The sequence below is a fragment of the Bufo gargarizans genome, chromosome 6 (genome assembly GCF_014858855.1).
Source record: "Bufo gargarizans isolate SCDJY-AF-19 chromosome 6, ASM1485885v1, whole genome shotgun sequence".
NCBI lineage: Eukaryota > Metazoa > Chordata > Amphibia > Anura > Bufonidae > Bufo > Bufo gargarizans.
The window spans coordinates 313,787,505-313,806,438 of record NC_058085.1 but is presented as its reverse complement, the minus strand read 5'-3'; the positions used below and the strand labels follow the sequence as shown (position 1 = coordinate 313,806,438).

The 18,934-nt window shown below is 42.5% G+C and overlaps 1 protein-coding gene across 1 annotated transcript in view; it reads left to right on the top strand.

Annotated features, from left to right (window-relative positions):
- The window catches only part of PLCE1 (phospholipase C epsilon 1), a 288,266-nt gene that overhangs the window by 153,344 nt on the left and 115,988 nt on the right, over positions 1–18,934 (top strand). The window contains 1 exon segment of the mRNA XM_044296488.1: positions 17,010–17,326. Within this exon segment, the coding sequence (XP_044152423.1) occupies positions 17,010–17,326 (317 nt within the window).

Genomic DNA, 18,934 nt, shown 5'->3' with positions numbered 1-18,934 from the left:
TGACAGCCCAAACCATTTATTGTACCGATGGTTACATACTCATCATGTACTGACAGTTTTAGTAAGTGATTCGTTTCCCCCCTGCGGTGCTAGGATTGTGGGGTAGTGTACTTGTTAAGTGGTTCGCTCTACCATTTGGCTTTCGGCACAGCCTGTCTGCACACTGCTTTGGAGACAATGCTTGTTATTGCTATTATTGTTTATGAAGTGCCAACATTTTCCAAGCGTTCCATCACAGCGTTGGCTCGTGCATGCTTTCGGAATATATTTGGAATACAGGAAAGGTTTTCTTGAATTACATGAACATTATATTGCTTATTAACCTAATCCAGGTGTCCCCACGGAGCCAGGCACAGTTTAATTTGCTCTGGGGAGACTTTGTTGAGCAGACTAATATGGTTATTATATAGATTTGCGGTCGCGTATAGATCATGGAAATGTTTGTCAGTCAAGAACGACGTTTTTAGTATTATGTGACATTGGGTCTATCAGTCCCAACAACTGAGGGGTCCATATCCGATGAGATATGCGGTGCAGCTAGTGATGACTATGGATAACGGAAAGGGATGTAGAAAATGGAATACAGCTCCATCCCCATTTTATTGCCGAGCCCCAGGCTTACCCGTGCTTAGTGCGTCACCCCCTTTTACCCGTGCTTAGTGCGTCACCCCCTTTTACCCGTGCTTAGTGCGTCACCCCCTTTTACCCGTGCTTAGTGCGTCACCCCCTTTTACCCGTGCTTAGTGCGTCACCCCCTTTTACCCGTGCTTAGTGCGTCACCCCCTTTTACCCGTGCTTAGTGCGTCACCCCCTTTTACCCGTGCTTAGTGCGTCACCCCCTTCTCTGCAGCATTACTTTTTGTGCTATTTCTGAGCTAATAAATCACACATGTAGTGATGAGCAAATCGAAGTCCTTCAAAAATCCGCCCCCCCCCCCCCCCTTGATTGACAGGATCAAATTTTCTTTTTGGCCCTGTCAATTTTGCACCTGTGCCATCGTTCCAAGCAGTGGTACAAGCATAGAGGATCTGCTGCTGCTATCTGACCAACACAGATGCCAACTCGCGCCACTTCCAGGTGTACCCAGACGTGAGCGGCGGATGCACAGTCGGCTCTGGTAACAGCAGCAGATTGTCTGCATGCACAGCCACTCAGAGCAATGATTCAGGTATGAGAATGGCAGGGCCAGGTGAGATGTCTTGCCTTGTCAATCAAGGGGGTCCCTCATTACTACGCAGATTATCCCCTTACTGCCACATCATAATGCTTGCATATGACATCGTTACAGGTGATCTTTTTTGTATAAAGGGCATTATCCGTGCACTGTGACATCGCTGTGTATTTAACTCTGTACTATGACATCAATATGTGCATTAACCCTTTACTGTGGCATCACTGTGTGCATTATTCCTGTGCTGTAACATCACTGCGTGCATTATCCGTGTGCTGTGACATCACTGTGTATTTTGCTCTGTACTATGACATCACTGCGGGCATCAACCCTTTACTATGACACCACTGTGTGCATTATTCCTGTGCTGTGACACCACTGTGTGCATTATTCCTGTGCTGTGACACCACTGTGTGCATTATTCCTGTGCTGTGACACCACTATGTGCATTATTCCTGTGCTGTAACATCACTGTGTGCATTATCCCTGTGCTGTGACATCACTGTGTATAATATTGTTATACTGTGACCAGGGGCATTGCTAGGGTTTAAAAAGATCTGGGGCCCAAGCCCCAATGAATATGGCCCAGTTCTCTAAGGCTACTTTCACACTAGCGGTAGCCTTCTCCAGCAGGCTGCTCCGGTGGGGAAACAGCCTGTCGGAATCGTGATACCACTAGTGCACCGTGCCACCGGAAGTCCACTCCGCAGCACGTGCGGCAAACATGCCAAGAGGCAGCTGGAATAGAACTGCAGCATGCTGTAGTGTTTTTCAGCCCACCTCTTGCATGTTTGCTGTGCTGTGGCCGGAACACCGGCCTGCCCTATTATAGTGAATGGGGCTGGAGCGGACTTCCGGCGGCACGGTGCACTAGCGGTAGCACTGATCTGGCAGGCTGTTCCCCCGCCGGAAAAGCCTGCTGGAGAAGGCTACCGCCAGTGTGAAAGTAGCCTAAGTCAACCCTCTCCTCGTACACTGCATTTTGCAGCACTTGCTATACAGCATCACATACCGGTCACATCCAGGGCCTCCAGGTGACGTCTCCTCTGATGTAGATCTTCTCTGTCATCATCTTCTCCACTCGGTCCAGACAACTTCTTTCAGTCGCGCCTTGTCTCTGCAGAGTGTGACACACGGACATCTTAGGTTCCTCACATTTCTATCATCATCATCCCCCAACCTGGAGTCCCCACAGTGTTAGGCTACATGCACATGACCGTATGTGTATTGCGGATCCGCAAAAAAAACAGATGACGTTCCGTATGGCATTGTTTTTTTTTTTTGCGGATCCATTGTAATAATGCCTATCCTTGTCCGCAAACTAGAAAAAAATAGGTCAGCACAATTTTTTTTGCGGAGCAACTGAACGGACATACTGATGCAGACAGCACATGGTGTGCTGTCCGCGTTTTTTGAGGACCCATTGAAATGATGGGTCCGCATCATATCCGCAAAAAAAATGTATCGGACACGGAAACAAAATACGGTTGTGTGCATGAGGCCTTATCCTGCTGCTTGATGTGCTCCCCAATACCCCCAAATACTATCCTGAAGAAAAATAAGTGCTATACAGATAGCCCCCTCCCCATAGTAATAGTGCTCCTCCAAGTACCACCAATAGTAATTCCCTTCTAGAATGCCCTCATTAGTAATACTGCCCCCAACAGTGATAATGCTCCCCAAAAGTGCTCCCATTAGTAGAAGAACCCTCCTTTATTAATAATGCCCTCACAGAGCCCCCAGTAGAAATAACCCCTCCTATTGTTCCCCCAGTGGTAATAAAGCTCTCTACGGACCCCTCAGTAATAATCAGGCCCCCCATAGTGCTCTTAGTAGAAATAAGGCAGATCTATAAGTCCCTCCTATAGAGCCCCCAGTAGTAATAAGAACCCCTAATGTCCCCTGGATTTAAAATGCCCCCACAGTGCCCCCAGTATTTATATCGCCCCTTACTGTTATAATGCTCTCCCCTGCAGTGCCCCCTGTAGTTAAATTCCTCCTATTAGTGTCCTCACAAACTATAATTCCTCAGACCCTCCACCATACAGTCCCATCTAAATAACACTATTTCCCTCCCTATGTCATAGAGTCCATGTAAATAACATCACTCCTTTCCCTAGCCACCATCAATATACAGTCCCATGTAAATAACATCACTTCTTCCCACAGCCACAATCCATATACAGTCCCATGTAAATAACTACACCCCCTCCCACAGCCTCCTTCAACATACAGTCCCATGTAAATAACATCACTCCCTTCCCCAGCCACCATCAATATACAGTCCTATGTAAATAACATCACCCCCTCCCACAGCCGCCTTCAACATACAGTCCCATGTAAATAACACCACTCCCTCCCACAGCCACCACCAACATGCAGCCTCATGTAAATAACATCACCCTTGAACATTTAGTCCCATGATAGCATCTATCCCCTCAGCCCTAACATACAGTCCCAGTTAAATAACCACAACTCCCAGCATTGCTTTGCCTCTCCCTTCACTTACCTGTCCTCATGTAGCAGACCTCACCACAGCTTCTTCTCCAGGACTTTTCCTCCTCACTGCTGAAGGTCCTCCTCTCCTGCACTGGTCACATGATGGTGACATTATCGCAGGTCCTTCTCAACCAGCAGTGCCTTCTGTACTGATCACATGACCTGTGATGTCATCACAGGTCCTTCAGATCTCGCAGTGCATTAGATTCAATTGTATTGCCATCCTGAGGATGGCAATACAGTTGTATCTAGCAGGCAGGACATTCAGGGCCTGGGACAAAACATCAGGGGCCCAGGCCCTGAATGTTTTAGCCTAGCAACACCCCTGACTGTGACATCACAGAGTGTACCATTTCTGTACTTTGACTTTACTGTGTGCATACTTCCTTAACTTTGACAAAAACATGTGCATCATCCCTGTATATAAGCAAAAATAATCACAAATTTAGGTTGTTGCTGACGATGGTCATGGTGAAGTGGAGCCCCATTACAAGTTGAACTAGTTGTGGCCCTGATTTGACATCCCCCCCACACACACAAAAAATAAGCCTTTATGAAAATGACCCTATGTTACATGTTAGAATGTATGATCATAGCTGTGATTTGTAACATAGTAGCAGAGTTTCTAAGATTGAAAAAAGATGCACGTCCATTAAGTTCAGCCTATTATTATCCTGCAAAATGAATCCAGAGGAAGGGGAAAAAAAAAAACATAAGGTAGAAGACAATTTTCCTGGCATCAGAATAAGTCCCTGGATCATCTGTCTTTCTCCAAAAATCTAATAGCTATAATTTGAAATATTGATAGACTCCAGATATCCAGGCCTATTTGAAGTCTTTTAGTGAGTTCCCCATCACCACCTCCTCCTCCTCCACTGCTCTTACCGTAGAGAGCACTCTTATAAATTAGTGTGTAGGGAAACTGAGGGAAAAAGAGAGAGAGGGGCTGGCAGAGGAACACGGTTGCACGGAGTGGCTTGGGCAATTCTGAGTGCACTTAACTGCAAATTTGCATAAGGATTACAAGTTATTTTTCTCAGAATGAAGCAAAGGATCATTAAGTAAAAGGGATCATTACATTCAGGTAAGGATACTTTCACACTAGCGGCAAGGAACTCCGGCAGGGTGAGCAGCCTGTTGGATCTGTGCTGCCGCTAGTGCACGCTTGCCCCCGGACTACCGCTCTGGCCACATTGGGGTACAGCACGGCAGACAGCACGGCAAACATGCCGAGAGGCAGCCGGAATAAAACTACGACATGTCGTAGTTTTATTCCGCCCGCCTCTACAAACTGCGAATTTACAAAACATGGACACCGGCTGTGTGCTTCCATGCTTTGCAGAACAGAACATCCTGCCACTTATAGAACAGTGCTATCCTTCTCCGTAAAACAGACAAGCATAGGACACGTTCTTTTTTTTTTTTTTTTTTTTTTTCCAGGCAGATGTTCGCGGAACGAACATACGGATGTGGAGAGCACTCTGTGTTCTGTCTGCATATTTTGCGGCCCCATTGAAGTGAATAGGTCCGCATCGAAACCAGCCAAAAATGTGGATCGGATGCGGACAAAAAAAGCACGGTTGTGTGCATGAGCCCTAAAAAAAGCAGTTCAAGGCTACCACCAGGGGAAAATCTTTATTTTTTATTTTTTTTATTTGGCAAATCTAACCCGAACCGAATTTCAAAAAATGACCTCATCTCTACCTGATATACATTTATAGTATCTAAACTATGGGAGCAGGTTGTCTTGACAAGCATGCAGAGGTACACGGCCATAAGGCACAATATGAAATGTGAATCTATTTCTGTTGTGACGACTGACGAGCACAGACTGTTATATTTAACGTTCAAGAAACTGAATGAAAATGTGTCTGCGCTGCTTTGTCCAGTGAGCAGAAAGGAATCCTAGTAATCATGGTGGTATTGGCTGTAATTCAGGGCTGTGTGTGGGGCCACGGTCGGATGCCTTTTTTGGAATTTAATATCTAACATGTACTGTTCATGGTCAGCATCTCTTGTGGCGAGTTGTCAAGGAGACGGCTATTAATCCCTGTCGTCTCTGCTAATTATAGGGGCCATTATCTTCTGCCCCCTCAGTATATTATTTTAATGGTACATGTAATAAAGGTGGACACTAGAGACGAGCGAATTTCATTTTTTGAAATTCGTTCACGCTTCGTTTGGTGGTAAAAGCACAATTGCGTTATGGATTCTGTTAACACGGACCATAATGCAATTCTATGACGAGATGCATAACGGAAGGCCTTTAGAAGCATTCCGTCATACTCATACTCATTCCGTCATAATAGAAGTCTACGGGCTGCAAAACGGTTCCGTCCCGTTTCCGTTCTGCAGGGGAGTCCATAACGCAATTCTGCTTTTACCACCAAACGAAATGTGAACGAATATCATAACATGAAATTCGCTCATCCCTAGTGGAAACCCCAGCAGTGAGAGATTTCTACTGTCGGTCACATTAAACAACTTCTCCCCCCCCCTTCACAATTTCCTTTTAAGAGTGAATATGTTTTGGAGAGAGTGTAAAATGTAAACGTTCTCTGCATTTCTCACCACCCGGCTGCTTTTCTTCCACCAGACATAGTCAACTAAAGGCATCATCTGTTTAATTTAACGACTAAAGGAAACGTTTCTGCTTGCAGGTCTAGTTCTGCTTTACACAGGGCCGGAAAAATTGTGGCTATGTTAATTTGGGCAATGCCAACTCGTTTTATAATTAGGCCCTATTCACACGAACGTTTCCAGAAAGATGACCGTCTATGGGTGTATTCACATGGCCATTTTTTTCCAGAGACGGACCATAAATACCAGCTGTCAAAATATAGGACATGTCCTATTTTTGTCTATTTTGACGGCCTGACGAACCCCGCACAGGTCAGCAGGACAGTTTTTAATGGCAGTTGTGCAGAATGTCATCCGTCTGACGGCTGTTAAAAATGTGTTGGTTGCTAGGAGACACTGCGGAGAACCAGGAAAATCCCGATAAAAAAGGCCTATGAAATGTATGTTTTTTAAAGGCCATTAAAAATGGATGGTGTACAGACAAATGACCGATAAAAATGTTTAGATGGCCAGGACATGGATAGACACATGGCCATAAAAAAAATTACATTTTAAGGGCTCATGCACATGACCGTATGCCCTCCGAGACATACGGTCCGTGAGCGGGCCATATGTCCCAGAGCGGCATACATAAGTGAGTAGCATAAGTGTACTTATCTCTTTCTACAGTGGTATGCAAATGTCATGAAGCTTTGGACACCTCTTTAAAATGTATTTATACTTATAAGATATAGCAATAAGAACTCTGTATATTTGTTGTAGGTGCCAGAGCAAGAAATATGCACACTATAAAAATCGAATTACTAATTTCCTAAAATTTTTGTCTTCAAGTGCTCTGCAGACGTATGCATCTCCATGGACATTCTAATACTAGTCATACACATGCTCCATTTGTCCCTACTTGTTCCTAATATGCATTTGGCAAAGTAGTAAAAAGTATAGGTCAGATAGAAGGTAGGTTTTAGGATCAGACTACACTGGGTTTGTAGACACAGAGGAGGGAATTTATCATGAGAGAAACATGAAGTCACTTTTCCCTGAGTCTGTTTGTTGTGCTAAATTTATCAAATGGTGACTTTTTAAACGCCACTGAGATAAAATTTTGTTGCAAGTGGCAAATCTACGCGAGCTTTCAAAAAGAGAGCCAGGTTAGGGAGGGAAGGGGCAGCGCCAGCGGCCTGGCACATTTATCTTCATTTACGCCAGTTTTCGGCTGTAAATGAAGACAGAAATCTATGGCAGCTTGGCGCTTAGTAGTGTTGAGCGTGAATATTCGAAAAGTGAATTTTTATTGCAAATATCGGCACTTTGAGAATTCGCAAATATTTAGAATATAGCGCTATATATTCGTAATGAGGAATATTAGTTTTTGCTTGTTTTTTTTAATAGTTTTTTTTAACACAGTACACATCAGGTGATCATCCCTCCCTTGTTCTAGCTTGTGGGCCAATGAGAAGGCTTTGTCACAGCTTAGCAACATCCCTAGCAACCAATAGGAAAGCTGCCTACCCCTTACTATATAAGAACCTCCCCAGCAGCCATTTTCTAAAGTTTATTGCAGTTATGGAAGAGACAGCAGTGTGAGTGCTGTGCTCTGTGCTTTGTGTTATTACATTAGACAGTTAACATATATATATATATATATATATATATATAATACAGATAGTTAGTAGGAGATAGTCAGTGTAGGTTAGATAGTGATATAGTGTAGCTGATAGGTTCCAGTGCAGGGTGTTAGGTAGTGTAATAGGTTCTGCTGTCCATACATACATGCCTACAGACATAGTGCTGTACAAGTTGCACGTATTGCGAAAAAATATGCGCATCATTAATTTCCAAAAATTTGCAAGCGATATATTGGAGCACTCTATCTGCATATAAAGCTATTGTAATGTTCTGCCGTGCCAACCATTTTCTCCAGTCTCAGGAAACTTATACCAGCTTGAAAAAGGTAACATAAGTGACCCACGACGGTATTTCGCGCACATTACGCAAATAATACATTGCCGATTTTTGCAATCATGAATATAATCGCGAATTTGCAAATTTATGATAAATATTCTACAAAATATTAGCGAAATATTGCCAATTCGAATATTGCCCCTGCCGCTCATCACTAGCGCTTAGGTGCACGGACTGCCAGAACCTACGGCTAATTTATGATGAGCTTTGCGCCTCCTCCATCCGTCGACAGCACAGGGGATATCAAAGACGAGCGTAAAATGCCAATCTTTGATAAATCCTCCTCCATTGCTTGTTAAATTTAGGGCATCTTTGAACCTAACACTTGTCTAGAAATGCTATTCCAGTTTTCTATACCCCCTCCCTACTGGAGTGATTTTGTGACTTTAATAAAAAATTAATAAAAAAGTCCCAGAGATAAATCTGGGTGAAACTCTAACCACACATGCAGTGAATGGTGTAAAAATGCATTTTTTGCACAGGTAGCATTGAAAAGTCCTAAAAGCCCTATTTTACAACTTTTTGAAGACAGAATTCTGGCATATAGGGCTTGATAATTTCTCCCCCAAATGTTTAAAATTTTTAATGAAACTAATTGCAAAGTTGCTTTTTTTCATTTTTGATAAATTGGAGTAAGAAAATATCGCTTCAGAAGGTGTTAAGTCTTTAAAGCTCCCAATGCCTAGTGTGTCATAAGGCTGTGGTTAATGTACGTAACGTGGTGACAGTAAACAGGATTTATGCATTTATATAATCTGTACATGCAGTGCGGTGTTCTCCAACCAGTGGTTAATGAGCCACACGTTGCTCTGCATGTGGCTATGAGGGATGCTGTAGAATCACTGAAAGGTGGAATCAGGAATTATATGACTGGCATTTGGTTAAGAACTTAAAACGATATCACCGTGACTTGGTTCCTGGATACAGAAAATAAAAGGATGCATAGCACCTCAGTGCCGAGCTTTCCAGAGTTGTTTGGCCATTCAATAAAATAAAAAAAAGACTTGGTGATATGTAAATGAAATCCATCTTCACTTACCGCTACTCCCATTCTGAAGCTTCTTGGTCTCCCGCCAGTCTTTGCTTCCTGTCCCTCTTGTCATGCAGGAAATGATCATTCAGCCAATCACTGGCTAGGGCAGAATTAATAAGGTAAGTATGATTTATTTTATCATTAGCAAAATATGCCAAACTAGCCCTTAAAAAAATGTGAATGGCTGGACAATTCCTTTAAGCAACCACATTATAATTGTAACTTAGTATTTTTACTGTGATCACAGTTTTTTTTCTAGTTTATGTGATTATTGACCCATTGTTAATTAAAAGGGTTTTCTAGTTTGCATCAACATCCTTTAAAATAATCATGTATGAAGGTCGCTGTAATTTTGTAATGTAGTTATTTTACCTTTATTGCTCCTATCTCCCGTTCTGGGTTGTGGTCACATGACCGTGTCCATGCAGCTCTTTCTTATTTCCTGTGATGTTATGTCCATGGGTGGGGCAGTGATAGGGGAGTGTCCATGTAACTAGCTGGGTTTGAGGAGCTATAAACTAGCTGGGCGTTGTTAGAGGCGTTGATAGGGGAGTGTCTATGTAACTAGCTGGGTTTGAGGAGCTATAAACTAGCTGGGCGTTGTTAGGGGCGTTGATAGGGGAGTTTCTATGTAACTAGCTGGGTGGGAGGAGCTATAAACTAGCTGGGGGCGTGGATAGGGGAGTGTCTATGTAACTAGCTGGGTGGGAGGAGCCATAAAATAGCTGGGCGTTGATAGGGGAGTGTCTATGTAACTAGCTGATTGGGAGGAGCTATAAACTAGCTGGGCGTAAGGGGCGTTGATAGGGGAGTGTCTATGTAACTAGCTGGGTGGGAGGAGCCATAAAATAGCTGGGCGTTGATAGGGGAGTGTCTATGTAACTAGCTGATTGGGAGGAGCTATAAACTAGCTGGGTGTTGTCAGGGGCAGTGATAGGGGAGCTTCTATGTAACTAGCTGGGTGGGAGGAGCTATAAGCTAGCTGGGCGTTGTTAGGGGCGTTGATAGGGGAGTGTCTATGTAACTAGCTGGGTGGGAGGAGCTATAAGCTAGCTGGGCATTGTTAGGGGCGGTGCTGGAGCTGTGGCAGAGAAAGGAGAAGTGCATCATGGGTTTGGTTGGAAACAACAACAGGAAGTGTTAGATTCAGGATGGAAACAAACCAGAGGGATCTGTTTAAATGGTGAAAACGGGTCAGGAGAGGCCAAATTGAAAAAAAAAATAGCATGGGGAATATGTACATGAAGTAAGCACATGAGCATGCCTGTTAAAACCATAGTAATTCAAGAAAACCCCAGTATTGTAAATACTTAGGGGGTCCTTTATCAAACTGGTGTAAAGTAGAACTGACTTAGTTGCCCATAGCAACCAATCAGATTCCACCTTTCATTTTGGACAGCTCCTTTGGAAAATGAAAGGAGAAATATGATTGGTTGCTATGGGCAACTAAGCCAGTTCTACTTTACACCAGTTTGATAAATGACTCCATTTATTGTTAAGTAATGTAGTATATATTTGTCTTTCGGCACCTTCCTTAACTCCTCCAAGTCAAAGGGGGAGATTTATCAATCAGATTCCACTTTTCATTTTTCAGAGCTCCTTTGGAAAATGAAAGAAACAAATGCTGTCACCGGGAGCAGGCAGTTCCGAGAACAGCCGGATGAATGCTCCGGCTGACCGCATTTGTTTCAGACCGGCTTGCGGCGCAGGCACAGGTAAGGACTTACCTGTGCCTCGCCAGACTTGTGATTTAAGATGGCAGCCCGCATGTGTTCGCGGGCAAACACGGCAAACTGGTCATCACTGTTCCTATACAGCTGAAGTCTCTGTAACTGGCCATGCATCTCTATAGTGCAGTGGTTAAACTTCTTGGCTGTAATGTAGAAGGTTGTGAGTTCAAATCCCACCAGGAACATTTCAAAAATAGAGGCTAAAATGTAAAAAATGTGTAATTACTAATATACAGTATATATAGATAAAATAATACTTCTGATATATATGAATGCATAATATGTGGGAAACTACTACTGATGTTTTAGCCATAATATATTTACATATATTATAACATATTATATATATTTATGTTTAAATTAAATTTTGCCTCTATTTCTGAAAAGTTTCTGACTAGTAAGTATTCCTATACAGCAGAAGTCTCTCTTTTTTTTTTTTTGTGTAACTGGCCATGTAGCTCTATTGTGTAGTGGTTAAGATTCTTGGCTGTAATGTAGAAGGTTGTGAGTCTGAATCCCACCTGAAACATGGGCAGATGAATGTATAACAGTACACCTTTGTGAGACACTAGTGAACTAGAAACTATTGCTCAGGCACCTTCTCACAGGGAAGTATCTCAAAGTGGCCAGCCATTGGCCAATGAAAATCAGGGTGTGCTCTCTGGCCCTTTAAGAACCAGAAGGGCCTCTAGTAGTGTCATTTTTAGCTTCTGTTTCTATTTGCTATATAATAATAAAGATAATAGAACTGGTCTCGAAATGTCTTACTTTTCTGTTCATTAAAACCATAATTCAGAGGTTACAGGAAATGGATTTAAGTCTACTGGTTGGGTTGTTATGGGATTTGTTGATTTCATACCATAGCGACACAAAAGCTGCTTTGCTGGTAAGCTTTGGCTTATATGGATTTTAATGTATTATTTAAAAGATCTCCTGTTTTGTTTAATTAACATCTGCAGTCTTGTTAATGAGCAGGTTATTTTTCAGCCATTAACCCTCAAATTGATTTATTCGATGACTGTTGTTTGTAGAATATGTTTTCTCTGTACATGCCAATTGGAATGAAAATTGAGGTAGTTCTAGCCACAAACAAAGTGGTTTTGATTTAGTTTGGCATATTATACTTCTGCTTCCTTGAAACTACAGTCTAATTGTTTTTCACTTTATGTACAGTGCATGGTAATCTATGGCCAATTACTCATATAAGGGTTTGCTCCCTTCGATTAACAACTTCTTAGTTTTCCTTTATGGTGTCAGGATGCAGTGTTTTACTAAATAAATCAAACCTACTAATGTCCCAAGGACTAACTTACACCTCTTAATCCTGCACCTCCTTATTACTAAAACTTAGCTTTTAATTGGTCTATCTAATAAATTGCTAAAGGATGCTTTTAAAATTACCAGTTCGTCTCAGCTTGCACTTCTATGTATACATTACAATTCCTGCTATAGTATCCTAGCTAGGAATGTAACATTGTTACCTTACTGGCTGCGTGCTGCCAGTATATTCTGTAGGTACAATGTATCATTTGTTTTATGTTATATTATCGTACTAGTGCTTTGCTAGAGACTAAGCTGAATTAAAACATAAGAGCAACGCTGCCCCCCGACATGTTTCGCCGAGTACCGGCGTCTTCAGGGGTTCGATTACTTACAGCAGGTTTATATTATGTCCAAGAGACCAGCATTAGTTGGCCGAGTTTTTTAATGGACAGAACATGTTTTATAAACCATTTGCCATTGTATCCAAGTGGTTGGGAACACTAGGAGACCTTGGTGGCATAGTCAGCAAAACACTTCTGATAATAGTAATTTGGCAATTAGAGAGATCATTCAAAAGCTTTCCAGCTATACTAAGAGGAAATTATTGGCACTGTTTGGATGTATAGCCATGGATATTAACAAGGGGAAAGTTGTTGGTGTAGACGTGCTGGATGTGCATAATACCAAATATTGGGTGACTAGTACATACAGTCATGTGAAAAAATTAGGACACCCTTTGAAAGCATGTGGTTTTTTGTAACATTTTTAATAAAAGGTTATTTCATCTCCGTTTCAACAATACAGAGAGATTAAAGTAATCCAACTAAACAAAGAAAACTGAAGAAAAGTCTTTTCAAGATCTTCTGTAAATGTCATTCTACAAAAATGCCTATTCTAACTGAGGAAAAAGATAGGACACCCTTGCCCCTAATAGCGAGTGTTACCTCCTTTGGCTGAAATAACTGCAGTGAGACGGTTCTTGTAGCCATCTACCAGTCTTCGACATCGGTCTGAGGAAATTTTACCCCACTCCTCAATGCAGAACTTTTTCAGCTGTGAGATGTTTGAGGGGTTTCTTGCACGTACAGCCCTTTTCAAGTCACCCCACAGCATCTCAATGGGATTCAAATCTGGACTTTGACTTGGCCATTCCAGGACTCTCCATTTCTTCTTTTTCAGCCAATCTTTGGTTGATTTACTAGTATGTTTTGGGTCATTGTCATGTTGCATGGTCCAGTTCCGCTTCAGCTTTAATTTTCTAACTGATGGTCTCACATGTTCTTCAAGCACCTTCTGATACACAGTAGAATTCATCGTGGATTCTATGATGGTGAGCTGACCAGGTCCTGCTGCAGCAAAGCAGCCCCAAACCATGACACTTCCACCTCCATGCTTCACAGTTGGTATGAGGTTCTTTTCTTGGAATGCTGTGTTTGGTTTACGCCAAACATGTCCTCTGCTGTTGTGTCCAAATAATTCAATTTTGGACTCATCTGTCCAAAGAACATTATTCCAGAAGTCCTGGTCTTTGTCAACTTTATCTCTGGCAAATGTCAGTCTGGCCTCGATGTTTCTCTTGGAAAGCAAAGGTTTCCTCCTTGCACACCTCCCATGCAAGTTAAACTTGTACAGTCTCTTTCTGATTGTAGAGGCATGTACTTCTACATCAACAGTAGCCAGAGCCTGCTGTAGTTCTCGAGATGACACTTTAGGGTTTTTGGAGACCTCTTTTAGCATCTTGCGGTCTGCTCTTGGGGTGAACTTGCTGGGGCGACCAGTCCTGGGCATGTTGGCAGTTGTTTTGAAAGCCCTCCACTTGTAGACTATCTTCCGGACAGTGGAATGGCTGATTTCAAAATCTTTTGAGATCTTTTTAAATCCCTTCCCAGACTCATAGGCTGCTACAATCTTTTTTCTGAAGTCCTCTGACAGCTCTTTTGCTCTCACCATGGTGCTCACTCTCACTTCAACAGTCAGGAGCATTCCAAACTAAATGTCTGAGGTTTAAATAGGGCAAGCCTCATTCAACATGCAGAGTAACGATCTACTAATTATGTGCACCTGGTGTGATATACCTGTGTGAGATCTGAGCCAATTTAAGAGGGAATACATGTGAGGGTGTCCTATCTTTTTCCTCAGTTAGAATAGGCATTTTTGTAGAATGACATTTACAGAAGATCTTGAAAAGACTTTTCTTCAGTTTTCTTTGTTTAGTTGGATTACTTTAATCTCTCTGTATTGTTGAAACGGAGATGAAATAACCTTTTATTAAAAATGTTACAAAAAACCACATGCTTTCAAAGGGTGTCCTAATTTTTTCACATGACTGTAGGTCTACCCAGCGACAGCTGTACTCGAAATAACTAGAAATGGACATTTCCATATAACTCCCCGATTGAATGTTTAATCAAATTTTAGGTTAGGTTGACATCACCAGTAGTCTATTCCAACAGAGGAGCAAAGTACCGGAATTACCTATTCACTGTAATGATTTCCGGCATGAATGCCTGCTTTCTACCAAACAAAATACCTCAGCATGCAGCATTATTTTTTTTCTGCCAGAAAGCCAGCATTCTTGCCACACACCAAATGGATCGAAATATAGTGTATAGGGATCCACCGACCTGTGGTGGTGTCCAGCTGGGCCAGATAGGGCAAGTCTGGTACTCTGTTCCTCTGCTCGAACATAGTACCAGAATGCTAAACCACAGATGGGGACGTAGCCTTATTGATGCATTTATTAAGTACAACCAAATGGCACAAGTAAAAATGGGGGACATAGATATAGAAAGACATGTTTCATCATAATGAATGGGAATTAGCCATTCGAGGTAGACCTTGTCACCGCTGTATGGCCTCATGCACACGACCGTTGTTTTATTCCGTGTCCGTTGTGCTGTTTTTCGTGATTTTCTGCGGACCCATTGACTTTTCCCGTTTGTCATCCGCGTCCATGATCCGTGGTTCCAGTCCGTCAAAAAAATATAACCTGTCCTATTATTTTCGCGGAAAACGGTTCGCGGACCCATTCAAGTCAATATTCGTATTATGGTATCATACTGTTCTCCTTCATAGTGACAAGCAGCCTCCTGTCAAGTCCTCCACATTCATAGATTTCAGGAATCATAAGGATAAATTAATAAGATTGAAGGCTATCTCCGCATTTTGTAGAAAATCATTAGAGGTTGGACGATGGACAAAAACATTTGGGGCAGGTTTATGAAAATTGTCCAGGTTTACACAAGCGTTTACAGACCTGAACTCACAGCATCATAGAGATTTAAGATGCTGTGAGTTTGGGTCAGTTAAAGCTATTGTCAGGCCTGGTAACACATTCATAATACAGGTACATAAGGTGTCCATGATACATTTCTGTGCATCTGGTCTAAAAGAAAAACTTTTTGTTGCTTATTAGGAACCATTCATAGCACAACTTTCAAGATTAGAATATTAATTTATATTCACCCCATTGAGTCATGTGAACATCGTATCAGAAATCACAACCTTAAGATTCAGTACAACCTAACTGGTGATACTGCTATCTGCCAAGACATCTACGGTATTTTAAGGTTGAGTTAGGCTAATTTCACTCAGCCCAGCCAGAAAGGGCCATCACTAGCACCATTTTTTAATACTGCCGAATCACGGCATTAAAGCAGGAATTAGGCCAGATCCCCACCAGGACCTATTGTAGTCAATGGGCCTCATTGACTACAATAGGTCCTGGTGGGGATCTGGCCTAATTCCTGCTTTAATGCCGTGATTCGGCAGTATTAAAAAATGGTGCTTGCAGAGTTTTTTGTCTGGCTGAATCCCAGCTCTAATGCTGGAAACAGACTGGATCCCCTCTCAGGTCCCATTATAGTCAGTGCTGCTAGAAGATTGTAATGCTCATGTGAACCTAGCCATAGCTCTGTAGCAGGCTGTATTGCATTTGTGGCAAACCTCCCTTTTAGCTTCTTCCACTGCCTGCTTTATCTTTCTATTTTGCGATTTGAAAATTGACATATTTCATGTTTCATTTGCTCCAAACTTTCAACAAAAAGAAAATTGATAAGAAAGAAGTCACACATAAATCACACACGTTACATGAATGCAAGCTATACAACAATTGTCTGCATGTACCCAAAGCCTAATAAGTATGAACAATAAAAACTTTAATTTAAGCTTTTGTTAAGTTTGTTTTGTTAAAGGGAGTCCATCAGTAGTTGCTAAACTGCTGACAGTGCTAGGTAGAGGCAGGGGAGAGCAGTACAAACATACCTTTTGTGGAGCTTATTTCATCAGGAGTAGTGAGAACATGATGTTTAATTATGCTAGATTCTACTCCAGCAAGTCCCCAGGATGGGGCTTTACTGGAAAGTGCTTCACAGCCCCTCCCCTCTGCTGTGAGTGACAGCTGTAGAATTCAACCAGGAGACCAGTACATCTATCACTCAGAGAAGAGGGGAGGAGCTGTGGGGCAGCTCAGTGCAGAGAGCACTACACCGTGAAGCCTGATGATCTACGCTCCACAAAAGGTATGTTTGTACTGTTCTCCCTAGCCCCTACCTAGTGCTGTCCACAGCTTATCATGGTCAAAACTGCTGATGGACTTGCTGGAGTAGAATCTAGCATTATCAAGGTTATTTAGCTACTGTATATTATTGATGCATTAAATATTCCTATAACTGTTATGATGAAATTACAGGGCTAGCAGTGCACAGATACAGGTATATATTGTTGTGTAGCACCATCTTTTAATATTAGATTTTTTTTGCTTCATTTTAGAACGCCAGCCTTGCTCCACAATGGCAGCATCAAATTCCCAGACAGCGAGTGCAGTTGGACTGAGTAAAGAGTTGGTGGATCTTCAACATCTCATTCAGTTCCCAGAAGAGATTGCGAGCATTCTTACTGATCAAGAACAGGACATTTATCGGAAAGTGTTGCCTATTGATTACCTCTGCTTTTTAACAAAAGATCTTGGAAGTCCCTTATGTTTGACCAACTTTTCAGACATTAAAACATCTTTACCTGCATCTCTATTGGAGATGAAGAATGGAGAACATAAGACTGTAGAAGGACTTGTGGCAAGATTTAATGAGGTTAGTCGTTATCTGCGTTTTTCATGTCTGAGAAACCTCACATTTTCTTTATGAGATTGGTCACCATGACTGCATGTGCCTTGTGTGAAATTCTCTCTACAGTCTCTGGATCAACATGGGCTCACAGCTGATAGTGTAGGTCTAGCTAAAGGAGCTCATACACATTAGATGAATGTCGGTCAAACCCACCGATTTTGGTGGGACTGTCTAAGCATCTAATGTGTATTGTGGAGGAACGAGAGTTGCCCTAACTTTTCACCGAGCACAGATGTTGTGGTAAAGAAAGATCAGACTTGTTGGATTTGATCTCACTGGTGATAAGCCAGCAGAAGTATCTGGCAGTAACTTATTCCCTCCTACCCATTGAGAACACATGTATATTTAGCTGAGTGTACATGTTATGGGGCGGTCGGCAGATATAGCTGTTGGCAGAACAAGGTTTCTGCCAATAGCCATATAAGTTGTATGGTTACAATGACGGGAATCTGTCACCCTGATTTTGGTGTATTATCTACAGTAATACATGAATAGTACTGCAGATAAGGAGTCCAGATATCTATTTTTTGTTTTCCTCGTGCCCCCGGTTTCCCGCTGTCAGCACTCAAAACTCGAATGAAATACACAGCCCGGACTGCGGGGTAGTTCTAACATAATGGAGAGGACTCATGAGCGCATGCATGGTAGTGCTGAGGATGTATTTCAACACAGTCTGAGCCCTTACAGCGGGGGAACAGGGGGCAGTAGGAAAATAAAAAATAGTATTCTGGACTCCTTACCTGCAGTACTACTAATGTATGACTGTAGACAATGGTGCTAAATCGGGGTGACAGATTCCCTTTAAGGCTACTTTCACACTAGCGTTTTGGCTTTTCGTTTTTGAGATCTGTTCAGGGCTCTCACAAGCGCTCCAAAACGGATCAGTTTTGCCCTAATGCATTCTGAATGGAAAAGGATCCGCTCAGAATTCATCAGTTTGCCTCCGTTCCATCTCTATTCCGCTCTGGAGGCGGACACCAATACGCTGCCTGCAGTGTTTTTCTGTCCGCGATGTGGTGCGGAGCCAAACTGATCTGTCCTGGCACACAATGTAAGTCAATGGGGACGGATCAGTTTTCTCTGACACAATTGAAAACTGATCCGTCCCCCATTGACTTTCAGTGGAGTACAAGAGGGATCCGTCATGGCTATAGAAGACATAATTCAACCGGATCATGACGGATGCATGCGGTTGTATTATTGTAACGGAAGCGTTTTTGCAGACCCATGACGGATCCGCAAAAAACGCCAGTGTGAAAGTAGCTTAAGACTCTGTTTATAATGGAAGCCACGACACTCTCATGTATCCGCAAAAACACAAATGCAATCGCACTCTGGAGGCGACCTTGACGTGGTGAGTGGCTTATTACGCTTTGGCCAAAATGTACACCAACGCCTTATTCAACATCCAGCATAGAGGCAGGGCAGAGTGCTGGTTGCAGTGTGCGATTGCATTTGTGTTTTTGCGTTTGTATCTGTATTTCGCCATAGCAATCTGCACCTGCATACAGGGTTGTGCGGGCTGAACCCCCCACACTCTCATGTATCCGCTTTCTGATTGACCACATTGAC